General features: G+C 61.3%; 5 protein-coding genes across 5 annotated transcripts; 4 read left to right on the top strand and 1 right to left on the bottom strand.

Annotated features, from left to right (window-relative positions):
• Positions 1-18: 18 nt before the first annotated feature.
• EHS24_004493 (uncharacterized protein) lies at positions 19-1301 on the top strand (the record flags this gene model as incomplete). The annotated part of the gene is made up of 3 exons (XM_028620068.1): positions 19-187; positions 237-791; positions 829-1301. The coding sequence occupies 3 exons, from the start codon at positions 19-21 to the stop codon at positions 1299-1301; spliced, it is 1197 nt and encodes a 398-aa protein (XP_028479040.1).
• Positions 1302-1407: 106 nt separating this feature from the next.
• On the top strand, positions 1408-1666 carry EHS24_004492 (uncharacterized protein; the record flags this gene model as incomplete). The annotated part of the gene is made up of 2 exons (XM_028620067.1): positions 1408-1425; positions 1484-1666. The coding sequence occupies 2 exons, from the start codon at positions 1408-1410 to the stop codon at positions 1664-1666; spliced, it is 201 nt and encodes a 66-aa protein (XP_028479039.1).
• Positions 1667-2125: 459 nt separating this feature from the next.
• Positions 2126-4868, top strand: EHS24_004491 (uncharacterized protein; the record flags this gene model as incomplete). Its single annotated transcript, XM_028620066.1, has 12 exons — positions 2126-2493; positions 2544-2558; positions 2601-2685; positions 2732-2737; positions 2794-2862; positions 2919-2976; positions 3033-3079; positions 3121-3161; positions 3199-3436; positions 3477-3576; positions 3617-4783; positions 4828-4868. The coding sequence occupies 12 exons, from the start codon at positions 2126-2128 to the stop codon at positions 4866-4868; spliced, it is 2235 nt and encodes a 744-aa protein (XP_028479038.1).
• Positions 4869-5435: 567 nt separating this feature from the next.
• COF1 (cofilin) lies at positions 5436-6421 on the top strand (the record flags this gene model as incomplete). Its single annotated transcript, XM_028620065.1, has 5 exons — positions 5436-5438; positions 5505-5522; positions 5808-6046; positions 6208-6338; positions 6396-6421. 5 exons carry the CDS (start codon positions 5436-5438, stop codon positions 6419-6421), a joined length of 417 nt encoding a protein of 138 aa, XP_028479037.1.
• Positions 6422-7666: 1245 nt separating this feature from the next.
• EHS24_004489 (uncharacterized protein) lies at positions 7667-11934 on the bottom strand (the record flags this gene model as incomplete). Its single annotated transcript, XM_028620064.1, has 5 exons — positions 7667-7828; positions 7884-8285; positions 8363-8590; positions 8684-11293; positions 11341-11934. The coding sequence occupies 5 exons, from the start codon at positions 11932-11934 to the stop codon at positions 7667-7669; spliced, it is 3996 nt and encodes a 1331-aa protein (XP_028479036.1).
• Between the last annotated feature and the right edge of the window lie 938 nt (positions 11935-12872).

The following is a 12872-nucleotide window of genomic DNA, read 5'->3' as shown; positions in this document are numbered from 1 at the left end:
AGGAAGTAGAGATTGTTGATGCCAGGAACCGCGGCCGTTGTGCCGCCATTTGCGTTTTCGATTTTCCGCCGCATCACCGGAACAGTCTTCACATACACTATTGTCACAACCACCATCCTTGTTCACCAAATGTCGTGTGCTACCACCCCATGCCAGGGCCCTGTCAAGGAGGAGAAGCCGAGGAGGGGTGAGTGTGCTTCAGGTGGTCCACGCTGCTGTGCTGACTGTACATCAAGGTCAGAGGCCTCCAGTTGACAAGAGTATCTGTCATCGATGCCGCGAAGCCAAGAGTCTGTACATGCTCCGTGGCATGTCCTTTTGCCGGGACTGTTTTGAGAACCTCGTCCATTCCCGCGTCTCCCGCCGCCTGAACAAACCACTCGTGGACCCAGACAACAAGGCGTCGAACGCGCGGCCAAACCTCCAGTCTGGCAACGTTCTCATTGCCGTCTCGGGTGGCGCAGGCAGCACCTTGTTACTGGACCTGCTCGACTCGCGAGGGTACTATGGCCACGAGGACAATGAGACACGCGACATTACAAAGGGCCAAAAGAACATTGTCTGGACTCGCGGCTGGGCTGTCCATGTCGACTTTTCGTCTGTGACAGGTCTCGAGTCGCATGCCGAGGCGCTCGGCGCACTGGCTGCAGACCACGGGCTGCAGCTTGCGGTCATCAAGGCCGAGGAAGCGTTTGATCCTGCTCTTCGCACCCGTCTGCGACAGGCTACGGGTGGAGCAGCCTCCGCCACCGCAGCACCGAGCGCAATGGGTGTGGATCTCTCAGCACCAGGTACGTTGGAACCAGTCTTTCAGGTGCTGATACCCAGACCTCCCGCTCATTTCCGCCCCCTCGTCGTCGACGGCCACCCCACTCGAGTCGTTCCAGGCTCTCCTGGCGGCTCTCCCTGCTCCGTCCCGACCGGAACTCCTTGCGAGCATTCTCAATGCCCTCCTCGATCTGGCGGCGTGCGAGCTGCCCAACATCAGCCACATGGTTCTGGGCGAGACGACCACGCGTGAAGCCGCGCGTGTCATCTCTGGAACCGCGGCGGGACGAGGCTGGGCTCTGCCTCTGGAGCTGGCCGGCGCGCGCAGTTCAGGAAGTTACGTGCGCCTCAAGCCGATGAAGGACATTGCGCTCAAGGACGCCGCTCTTTGGTGTCATGGCCGTGGCCTGGCGACGTTCAATGAGCGCAGGTGGGACAACACCGTCCCGGGAAGCAAGCGTGATGGCAAGGGCAATGTCGCGAGCATTGAGGCATTGACAGAGAGTGAGCTGCGCGAAGCGCGACTCAGCTGACATCAGAATTCATCGCCACCCTCAACATCTCCCACTCGTCGACCGTCTCGACCATTATCAAAACCGGCAACAAGCTGCGCTTCACCGGCGACGAGTCTGGGCCTAAATGTCCCGTCTGCCAAATGTGAGCGTCCCCCTCCTCCATCTACGTCTGCTACATGACATTTGCTGACATTCTGCAGCCCGGTGGACCCTTCGGCCCTCCAATGGAAGGCACAGTCCGCCCTCACGTCTCTCCCTGGCCGCGGGCCGCAGGATTCGGTTTCGGCTGGTTCTGGGGTGGCCAGTACATCTGCACACCTGGCCCCGCTGCTGTGCTATTCGTGCTTGACCACATTCACTCCCCTGTCGGCAGCGCAGCGTGACCGGCTGTCGACGGACGCTGCGCCGCTGCCACTGTGGATTGGCGAGCGGGTCGACGAGAGGCTGGGCCGGGACAAGCCGCGGGCCGTCACAGAGGAGGAGATGAGGGCACAGGTGCAGCAGTTCCTTATTGACGAGTAGCGAGAGTAGTGTGCGAGCAACGACAGTGCATGCAGTACACGGGTAGCTCGGGTTGCAGCCAGCATGCGCGCATGCAGCAGGAACGGCGTAGGCGTACAAGATAGGCGTCAACAGTTGTATATTACGTAATCCACTTTCCTAGGCGTACGTGATTTCTTTGTGCGTTTGACGCCGCGGTCGTCAACGTCGGCTGTCAACAGAAGGAGAGAGCTGCTCCATCACACACATACAGACACACACTGCTCCCAGCCGTCCATCGCCACCAACACCACCCTCCATCTTCCCCGAGTGCGCTGGGCGCTCCCAACCCCCCCACCACCATGCCCCTCACACTCTCCACACCCAGCACGCCCGGCGGCTTTGCCACCCCAACAGCCCCGACGTATGGGTACGGCTACATGCCCAGCTCCCCCAGCCCCGCGACGCCCGTGACCCCGGCGCCAATGCTGAACATGCGGACGGGCGCGCTTGAACGCACCCGTTCCGTCGGCCACCTGCGCGACAAGGGCGGCCATGGGACCAGCAGCCGTCCAGCAAGCGTGTGCGCTCCGCCGGGGGCTCTGCTCGCAAACTCGCACGCGCACGGGCACGCTCGGGGACAGTCCTACTCGGCGGGCATGTCGCTGCCCGTCATGCCTCCGGCGCCGCCGCTGGGCTCCGAGCTGGCATGGACAGAGATTCAGAGCAGGTGAGAGCACAGCAGCAGCAGCGTGGGTGGGTGCTGACGGGATTTCACAGGACATTTTGTAAATGGTAGGCACACGTCGTTCGCCACCCACAAAACTAAACAAACAGGCTCAACACAAAGCTCGAGTCACGAGGGTTTGAGCCCATGACCTCGCTGGCAAAGGACTTTGCAGACGGCGTCAAGCTGATCCAGGTGGGTACCCCTTAGGTACAACCAGAGCCCCAGCTAACGCAGACAGCTTCTCGTAGGTCGACGTGCTGGTGCTGTGCGTTGGTGTCGCTGGTTCTCACCACCCTGCAGGAAATCATGTCCGAGACGAGCCTGGGCCGATACAACAGCAAGCCCAAGATGCGCGTCCAAAAGGCCGAGGTGAGGTCTTTCACATGCATGTTGCGCCCGTAGCGCTGACTGGCTCTCTCCCACAGAATGCATCCAAGGCGCTCCAGTTCATCCGCGAGCGAGGCGTCAAGCTGACCAACATTGGTGGGTGGGAACAAGCCAGCCCAGTCCTAGAACGCCGCTGACGCCGCCGCCCACAGGCCCGGAGGATATTGTTGACGGCAACTTGAAGCTCATTCTCGGCATGGTGCGGTCCTAAAAAACGTGACCATGTGCTGACGCGTGTAGATCTGGACTCTTATCCTGCGCTTTACCATCGCGGGCATCACGTAGGTTGCGCATTTTTGACATAACTGACCTGCTCAGAGAAGAAGGACTCTCTGCCCGTGACGGCCTGTTACTATGGTGTCAACGCAAGACGACACCTTACTCTGACGTCGATGTCCAGAACTTTAAGCAGAGCTTTTCGGACGGTTTGGCCTTTTGTGCTCTTATCCACCGCCACCGTCCAGAGCTTATCGACTATGACAGCCTTGACAAGTCGGACCGTCGTGGCAACACTGCTTTGGCGTTCAAGGTTGCCGAGGAGAGCCTTGGCATTCCGGTAAGCTAAACAATACACCACTATAGCTGACCCCTACCAGCGCCTCCTGGAAGTGTCCGATATCTGCGACGTCAAGGTCCCCGACGAGCGGTCCGTCATGACCTATGTGGCCGAGTTTTTCCACAAGTTTTCTTCGGAAGGTGAGACCCAATACCAACACACGCGGCTAACTTTTCCTAGACAAGGCAGAGACTGGCGCCCGCCGCGTTGAAAAGTTTGCCGAGGTCATGCAGAGCATCTTATCCACGCGTACCGACTTTGAGCGCCGCATGGATGCGCTCCTCAACTCGCTCCGCCAGACGCGCGCCGCGTGGGCCGCTGCCGACCGACCTACGTCGTACCCGGATGCCATTGCGCACAAGACCGACTTTGCAGAGTGGAAGAAGACGAGCAAGCGCAGCTGGGTCCGCGAACGCCAAGAGCTCACTCAGCTGTACAGCAACATCCAGACCAAGCTTAGAACGTACTCCCTCCGGTCGTGGGAGCCGCGCGAGGGTTTACGGCTAGAGGACCTCGAGTCGTCGTGGGCCGAGCTGAGCACTGCCGAGGTGTCTCGCAGCCGTGCCATCAACGCCAGGATTAGAGAAATCAAGGAAGACCTGCGAAAGGAGTTTGCCCGCCTCGCCGAGAGCTTTATCGACCGAGTAAAGCGGATCGAGCAGGCTATTGGGTCGCTGAGTGGACCGCTGCAGGACCAAAAGCAAGCCCTCTTGTCTCTGTCTGCCGAGCTCCCGGCGCTCCGCACCGCCCTCACAAACGACATTGCCGCCGCCAACCACAACTGTGTTGAAGCAAAGGTCGACGAAAACGACTACACAGTGTTTACCTACGACGACCTGGAGTTTGAGCTCGAGATTGCCGAGGGCGGTATGCGCAAGAAGATTGGCTTTGTCGACAACCAAATGGTCTCGGCGACCCACACCAACATCACCCCGGCCAAGCTCGAGGAGTTCGAGTCTACATTCAAGCACTTTGACAAGGACGGCACCAACGTTCTCACCGTGTACGAGATGCACTCGGCCTTGGCGAGTTTGGGTATAGTCTACCCGGACGAAGAGGTCGAGGCCATCTACTACCAGCTCGAGTCGCAGTTTGGCGCCCTCACGTACGAAGCGTGGTTGACGCTCTTGGTGGAGATTACAAAGGACGACGCGTCATCTGCCGACCAACTGCGTGAGGCGTTCCGCGACCTCGCGGGTGACAAGGGCCATGTTACCCAGCAAGACCTCAAGTTTGCCAACTTGTCGCCCGAGGCGGTGCGGTTCTTGTCCGAGGTCATGCCTGCAGTGGAGGTCGAGGACCAAGCCGAGGGCCTAGCAGGTAGTGGCACATCAACTGGTTTCGACTGTGAGTTAACGGCTGTGTGTCTTACGCCGCGAGCTGACATTCAGACCATGTGTTCTTGGAGCAGTCGTTTGGGCGGATGGTCTGAGGTGGTGGGGCAGCGGGAGTTGTATGTAGATCACTATGACATTGACGTGCACACAAGGGAGGTGGCCACGGTGGATGGATGGATGCCTGTCGCGGACATGACCGCAGTCATTGGGCTCAAGCGTGGCCCTGAACGATGCTGTGGGCTGGGGTTGCGGCAGGTGCCCGTGGCGCGCTGTTGGTTGGGAGTGACAGGCATATCCACCGTATCAGTGTTGTTGCATGCAAACGCCTGTATGCATGTGGGTCACCTGACGCTTACGCGCTCTCGCCTCTTCGACTCGTCAGCAAAGACAGTCGCGATAGCAACATGCTGTGCGCGGCGGCTTGCACCCCCGGCCCAAAAAAGGAGAGAAAAGTGCCACACTGGGGCTGATCGGAGTGCGGGGAAGGGGATGACGCCGCGCCACGCCAGCAGTCCGGGCGTGCGGGTGTGCCTCCAGCGGTCTTTGGTGTCGTCTATATCGTCGCTCAACCTCCATCCACCACCACCATCCACATCCCATCCTCCCCCACCTCTTCTCCTCGACTCCCCTCCCTCCCTCCCCACTAGAAACCCCTAGCAACCATGGTGAGCATAGCCATCATACATGGCCCGCGTTGCAAACACAGGTTCCCGTTGCTAACGCGCCCACAGTCGTCCGGTGTCCAGCCCGTGCGTGTGCCGTGTTGACTCTTTTGTCTTGGTGATGGCAAAACGCTGATCATCCGTTCTCCCCTACGCCGTCTCCCTATACACCCCCCATGCCTGCTGATTGTGTCTGTCCCGCTCCGTCGCCGTCGCCACGTCCTCCGTCCCCGCGCCGCCTCTGCTCCGACTGCGTCTGCACCGCTCCCCTCCGTTCCCCATCGACGCCCCCTCCATCCCCCAACCCCGACGTCGCGCCCCGTTCCCCCCAACCTCACCTCTCTCGCCACCGACTCCCTTTCCACACTATAGGTCCCCGAGACCCTTGAGAAGTACCAGGAGCTCAAGACCGGCAAGAAGCTTGCCTACATCATCTACGGCGTGTCCGACGACAAGAAGTCGATTGTTGTTCTCAAGACTTCCGAGTCGCGCGACTTTGAGGAGTTTGTCGCCGACCTCCCCGAGAAGGAGTGCAGGTGGGCCGTCTACGACTTCCAGTACGAGCTCCCCGGCGGTGAGGGTATCCGCAACAAGCTCGTCTTTGTTCAGTGGTGAGTACGACCGCGCGTGCGAGCGAGCGAGCGAGCAGTGGAAACCTCAGAGGCGAGAGTGTGGGGCTACGGCCCGTGCGCGAGGTTGCACAAACAGTCGCCCAGTTTACTCGGTTATCTCTGTTACCCCCGTTCCTCGTCGTTTGCTGACCCAACGCCAGGTCGCCCGACGATGCCAACGTCCGCAACAAGATGATCTACGCCTCGTCCAAGGACGCACTCCACCGCCGTCTCGAGGGTATCCACATCGACGTCCAGGCCACCGACTACTCGGAGATCACCAAGGAGTCGAGTGAGTTGGATTGCGAGACAGCTGCCTGTCTTACACATGACTGACACCCTCCCCCAGTCCTCGAGCGGGCCAACCGCCGTTAAATACCCCCGACCCCCCACCTCAATTCTAGCCAAGATCGACCTCCCCTACCTCTCGCCCCTGTTCGTTTCGTTTCCGCGCGACGTATGCTAGATCTTCTCCGGAGTGACCTCCTGACGCGCCCCCCGGTCCGCGCCGGCATGCAAACGAGATGTTCTGGGAGAGATGAAAGAGGGATGAGGGATGAGGGACGCGCGCGCGCGCGCGTGCAAGGGGCGACACGCGTTGTGTTGGGACCCCAAGGCGATGCGGTGACCGCGGGCTTGGCTTGGCTGTGAGCGGAACCGAGAGCCGAGCCGGGGGCTGGGACGCTGACGCTGACGATACTGATATCGGGGGAGCCGTCTGGGACAGGCGTGCGATCCGGCTGCGACCTCGTACACGACCCCGATAACCATTTGTTTACGTCTTGGGACACCGGTCAGGCGAACGATCGGCGCTGATTGTCCGAGGTAGTTCACGGGTGATAAGGGGGCCTTAACCTCTAGCAACCTTTGCACTGGCACAAGCTCCGCTCTCCCTGCATTGAAGTCCGCGCCCATACCACTCTACATCTCTGCTTACAGTAACGCGCACTGTCCATATCTGCTCGCATCAAGGCCCCAGGTTGGAACGGACGCGGCGCGTCACAGCAACAGGATGCCACAAGCCAATAACTCCGCAAACCCCGGTCATCGCTTTGGCCATTCCAGGTCGTACCGAGTGCGCGCCCAGTGGCCAAGTGGTGCAAGTGGCGTTGGAACCATGCTGTCGGAATGATCCATTCACTCTTCTGCGCAACACATTTTGTGCTAACCATACATCTGCTCATTCACGCCAATGGATGTGTACAGAGAGTGCATGTCATGTCCCCGCCCTACTCCTCCTTCTCTTAACCGGGCCTGCTCTGGATGGTCTCACCGCCGCAAAGCGACGGCAGCGAAGGCAGTGTATGGGTTGGAAGTTTGGTACAGTGCGGAACAGACGCAGTCGTCTAGCGGAGCTGAACATGGCTAGCTGGAGGCCTGCCTGCACAGGTGCGTTGGTCGCCTGAGCACTCCCGGAGGCCCTGCTTGTACTGGTTGGTGCCACACAGGCTCGTGCAAGTGGCAGGTGGAGGGACAAGCATAGACACCGCGAGGCTTTGGAGCGGGAGGACGCGACGCAGAGTCGCGCAGGCGGCCTCGGCGGAGCGAACGACGGAAGAGACGGATATTGGAAGAGACGCGTGGAGCAGAGACACCGCGAGGTCGGCAGCGGGAAGCGGCCTACGCATTGTTGTCCGCGCGGCGCTTGGTGCGCGTGCCCTTGAACTTGGCGCCGCCGCCGAGGATGGGGAACGATGGCACAGACGCAGAGTCGCTGCTACCCAAGTCGCTCAAGGACTTGAGAAAGCCCCGACGCACGGCCAGAGCCAGCCGCAGCTTGTTCTGGTCGTTGTCTAGCTGCATCCTGTCGGCTTCATCTTCATTTTGATTTACGTACCTTTGTCAGGCATCTCCTCCATCCCTTGCCCTTGGCGATAAGCTCGCCGGCCGAGTTCCATCCAACGTCGGGCACGCCCTCGATACGTTGGAGGTATCGATAACCTCCGGCGAGCGCCTTCCAGTGACGGGAACACTGCTGCTTCGTCTTGCTGCCGTCGATTGCAGCGGTCGCGCCGTTCCAGACGGCCTGTTTCCACTGGCCTCCCTTCCTGGTGGCGGTGGCGGTCGTGCGACCCGAGACTCGGACGGATGCGAGATAGCGCACAAACTTGTCGTCCTCGTCAATGGTCCACCGGCTGATTTTGCGGACGGGGCGGGCGCCACCAGTGTGCGTCGGCGGGTTGGCAAGCGCGTCGGCGATACTCGAGAACGTCGGCAGCTGGCCGGTCGTCTTGAGGATCTGGAAGCGCTTGCCACATGCCGTGGCACTTCGGCCAAGGCCCGACGTCTTGGCGACGACTCCCACGTACCAGTGACCACGATGATGCCACCGTCGTGGTCACTGCGGACGAAGGGCACCGCAGCCGCGACCAGCACCTCGTCTTGAGCGCGGTTCCACTTGGTTCCCACAGCGTCGACGCTGTGGGAAGGCGCTCCAAGTTTCTCCTGCCGCTCAAAGACAGGTCGCGCCATCTCCGCCAGTCGAACCGCGGTCTTGACGGGCGCCGACACCTTGAAAGATGCGGTGAGGATTCCCGATCTCGACTACGACACCCGAGGCTCCGAGAGGAGAGCCGCAGTTTCGCCGCGGCATCGTCGCAGGTACCCGGGACGCTCGTGGCATGCCTCCACACGCACTCCCATGGCGTCGGTGATGGACGAGCGAGAGGTGCGGTGGACGTGCTCGGGCACCTTGTTGCCGTAGCGGTCGCCCAGGAGAGACAGGAGGAGCATGTCGCAGCTCGCCGAACACTTGCCGGTGACCATGTTGAGAAGGTCGGTGGGAGCGACCTGGACGTGACTCGACGCGGACAATAGGCCGGCCGGGACGGCCGGGGCGCAGGGCCACAGCAGAGCGTGAAGCGCGCGGAACTGGGGAAGGACGATCTCGCGCGCGAACATGCGGCTCGCTGACGCAGCCGAACACGCTTCCCAGGTCTCGTCGGCAGCGATCAGCCTGTGGGCCTTGTCATCCCAAGCAAAACCTCGAACCTTGTACAAGGCGTTGACAAGGTTGAACTGCTTGACCAAGGCCTTCCAGGCCTTGCGACAGGACTGGGGAGACTTTGCTGGCTGGGCCCCACTGGTCTCGGCCAATTCGACGCTTACCCCTGCCCAGTTCGTCTCCGTGAGCTGGTCGAGATGCGCTCCTGCTCTGACGATTTCGGCAACGGCCTCAACCAGGCGGCTATTCTCTTCGTGTGGCCAGCGGTGCTCGGTGTGCGAGTTGTCTGGCTTACCGTAGCGGTGACGAGCAGTCTCCATGGCCGCGAGGCGTGCAGACGTTACCACGAGATCCAACCTGAGGAGGCCTACAGATAGAGGCTGTGCTGGCGGCTCTTCCTCTCTGGCGGCGGAACATGGCGGCGTAGAGGGTGGTGGTGGTGGTGGTGCAGACGCGACGGGCGGCCAGCTGCGGCCCAGGATCGCACACACTGATCGCATGTACGAAATGCGCTTGGAGATGACCCTGATGAGGAAAGGGTGGACGAGCTCGTGGTCTGCGAGACACGACCACGCCGTTGGAGATGAGGCCAGAGGTTTCTCCGCAAGGTCATCCCAATGGAAACATCCCAGGTCGATGCCGAACAGCGCGTCGGCCACTGGTCGGTGCAGTCGGGACCAGCGATCCATAAGTGCCGCTGGCGAGCGGTCCATCACGCCCTCCTCGCGAAGGGTCTCGCTTATTTCATCCCACACACGCAACGGGAGATCAATGGTACCCGACTCCTCGACCGCGGTGGCTATTGAGCGAAGGAGGGGCTCATCGACCCAGCCTTGGTTGCGACGAACCTTGAAGCCGAAGCGGGAAGGCGGTAGGACGTTGTGGCGTGTTTGCGGTCGCAGACCCGTTATAGAGAAATCGGCGATGGAAGGCCACGATGTGGGCGGGGGACTTGGAGCGCCTGTTGGGTTCGGCAACTGCGCTGCGACCAGTTTGAGGGCGCGGCGCAGGAGGGGGGAGTAGACATCGCCGGGCGGTCCCTTCACCGGCGTGTAGCCGGCATCGGCACCGTACTTGGGCACACCGTTGTGGAATAGGAGCACGCGGAAGACGGGGTTTGGCGTGCCGAGAGCTGGCACAAGGTAAGGCCGACAGAGGCCCTGCTGGACGGCCGCGTCTACGACGCGCTGGACAGTGGCCCTCGAGGACGAGAGAGTATGGAGGAGGGAGGCGTACGGATCGCTGTGGATGGCGAAGTTGACGGAGCGCAGCTCTGGCCGGATGTTGAGGAAACCCCATATCAACAAGTGCCACTTGTGCGCCACAAGTGGCACGTCACGGCCGGTGCAGTGGAACTGAAACCCGGGGTGAGGGCGACGTCCATACTGCCCGATACTCTCCAGCCAACTCGCAATCACCCAGTACGCCGAGGCCGGGTTGTCGCCCTCTCGGTCCGTGTTTCCCGACGAGCGGCTGGTGTCGAAGCGAACCCACCGGCGATGGGCGAGGATAAGCATGCCGCGAGTTGTCGACTGGACGCTCCAGTAGCACACTGGAAAGCCCTCGTCGTTGCGGGCCCACTCCGTCCAATCCCCCCTCCCAGTCTCAGTCCACGCGGCACGGAAGACGTCCTCGTGACCGCGAGTGAAGGCGATGAACTCGTCCTTGAACTCGAGCAAGCCATCGATGGTCGCTTGCTCACCCTCCGTCCTGCGCTTGTGCAGCCAGGTCTTACGGGCCGCCACCTGGCCCGCAGTGAGAACAGGCGGTGATTGCTTGCCGGTACTCCAGTCCATGAGCACGTCCTTGCCGTTGAACACGTCGTCCACAATCGCGAGCTTGTCGATAAGCTCGCGCTTCTCGGCCGGACTGGCATCTCGAAGCCAGCGTTCGCCCTCGTGGATGGGCAGAAGGACGCGGTACATGACCTCCAGGGCCTGGAGAACATCCCACGGCACCTTGTGCTCGAACGGCAACGCCCTCAAGAAGCGGGCCGGGTGAACGACACGCAGCAGCTCCTCGTTGCCTCCCCCGTTGGACATGTTCTCGGCGTTGGAGATGACCTGGGTGTTGTTCGTCGAATGGTGCGACGACATGGCCACCTCCGTCCGCCCGTCCGCAGACTCGACGAGGTGCACCTGGCGACGCTTGTCGAACGACTGGCGCTGTCGAGTGAGCTGTGTGCGCCAGTTGAGCTCGCGCTGCAGCGTGGCGGGTAGACCAGGGTGCGGCTCCTGGTGAGAACCATCGACGAGGCCGGGGGTTCGAGGGTGGCTGGCGCCACAGTGGGCCTTTGGACACTTCTGTACCAGTCAGCATGGGTCGACATCTCGAACAATCCAACACCCACGGCGAGTGCCTCACGCTCCGACTTTCCGGCGCCGGGACTGGTACTGCCACTGCTCGTGGCCTTGCGCTTCACCGAGGTTCGAGGCGCCACAGGTGCAGCAGTGGCCTGGCGAGAAGCGAGCGGATCCCCACGCCTGCCCACGAACAGGCTGGAACCCAGCGCACTGGAAGGTGCCCTCGCCGAGACAACGTCGGAGCCAAGTCCGGTGGTGTGCTGTTGCCTCGAGCGTGGGAGAGGGGGGTGGCTGCCAGGTGGTTGAGGTGGGGGGCTGCCACGAGGTGATGGGGGAAGAGTGTTGCCAGGCGGGGGAGGTGGAGCGCTGCCTGGTGGGGGAGGTGGGGGTACGCGCTCGTCGGTCGCGTCGTGACGCCCTGTGGAAGCCTCACGGCTCGGCGGCGGTGGTGAGTCGCCGTACGAGACGACGCGACGTTGTGCGAGCGGGCAACGAGGTGGCTCGTCGGGAGGCGAGTCGCCATACGGCAGAGGCCGTGGGTTGAGCTCGTCCACGGTGTTGGTGGTTGGTGCCGAGGAGAACTGCCTCCAGGCAGCGACCAGTCGAGAAAGGAGAGCAACGAGGTGAGCACCTGGTGTCATCGCGTTGGGGGAGTGTGGTTGGGTGTGGCAAATGCAGAAGGTGTGCGGTGGGGGTGGTGGGTGAGGTGGGTGAGGTGGATGGGGGATGGAGCGAAGACAAACTCTCGTGTGGTCCCAGATGTACTCCACAGCCGTGACTCAATAGCCGACGCTCCACAGTACCACAGTTGACGATCCCTCCCTCAGAAGTTCAGAAGCGCAGAAACAAATGGATACTAGGTTCTGTGCGTCCAACGCTCCACTGGCCACTGGCGATTGTCGCGCCCATACACAGACCCACCCCTGTCGTTATTGGCAATTTGTTCAAAAACACTGGTGAGTCTCAGCGTCTTTAGATGGTTCCGAGCACCGCCTCTTCCCTTCTGACACTGTTGTCACGGTCGTCGCTGCTGGACTGCAGTGGATCAGTGGACGGACCAGCTGATTCGCGAACACGGGGACAGCGCACCCTCCTCGCCGTCGTGCTCAACGTGCTGGCGTGATTTCCTATTTCGTTCACACTCCACCAGCACACTCGCACAGCCCCGTCGTTGGCGACGCCCGTCTACACATCGACCCATCCTCGCTTTCCGACCCGGCTGACCCCCTCGCGCCAAACGTGGAAATTGGCAACCCTCTTACCCTCGTGCGCCCTCGTGCGCCCTCGCTCTAGCCTGCATGCTGCCGTGTATCCCGGCTAAGCGTGCCCAAACTGGTCCCACTTGGCTGCAGCGTGCGATGTCTTGTTTGGCAGGCGGCGCGGCACGGCGGAAAGTGGCGGTCAGACCCCGTGCAAAAAAAAAAAAAAAAGGGAAAAAATATCAGAAATTGCCCAGCCACACAGGGTGTGCCACATGCCACTTTTGCACCTTCACGTGGCACATGCATGATCGCGAAGGACAAGCGGTTGCGGGCGCAAATGTTGGGTTTGCAGGTCGTCCCAATGTTGCCTGGCTAGT

This window comes from Apiotrichum porosum (assembly GCF_003942205.1).
Source record: "Apiotrichum porosum strain DSM 27194 chromosome Unknown scaffold_2, whole genome shotgun sequence".
Lineage (NCBI taxonomy): Eukaryota > Fungi > Basidiomycota > Tremellomycetes > Trichosporonales > Trichosporonaceae > Apiotrichum > Apiotrichum porosum.
Note: the sequence above shows the minus strand (reverse complement) of the source record. Positions and strands in the feature narration are given on the sequence as shown.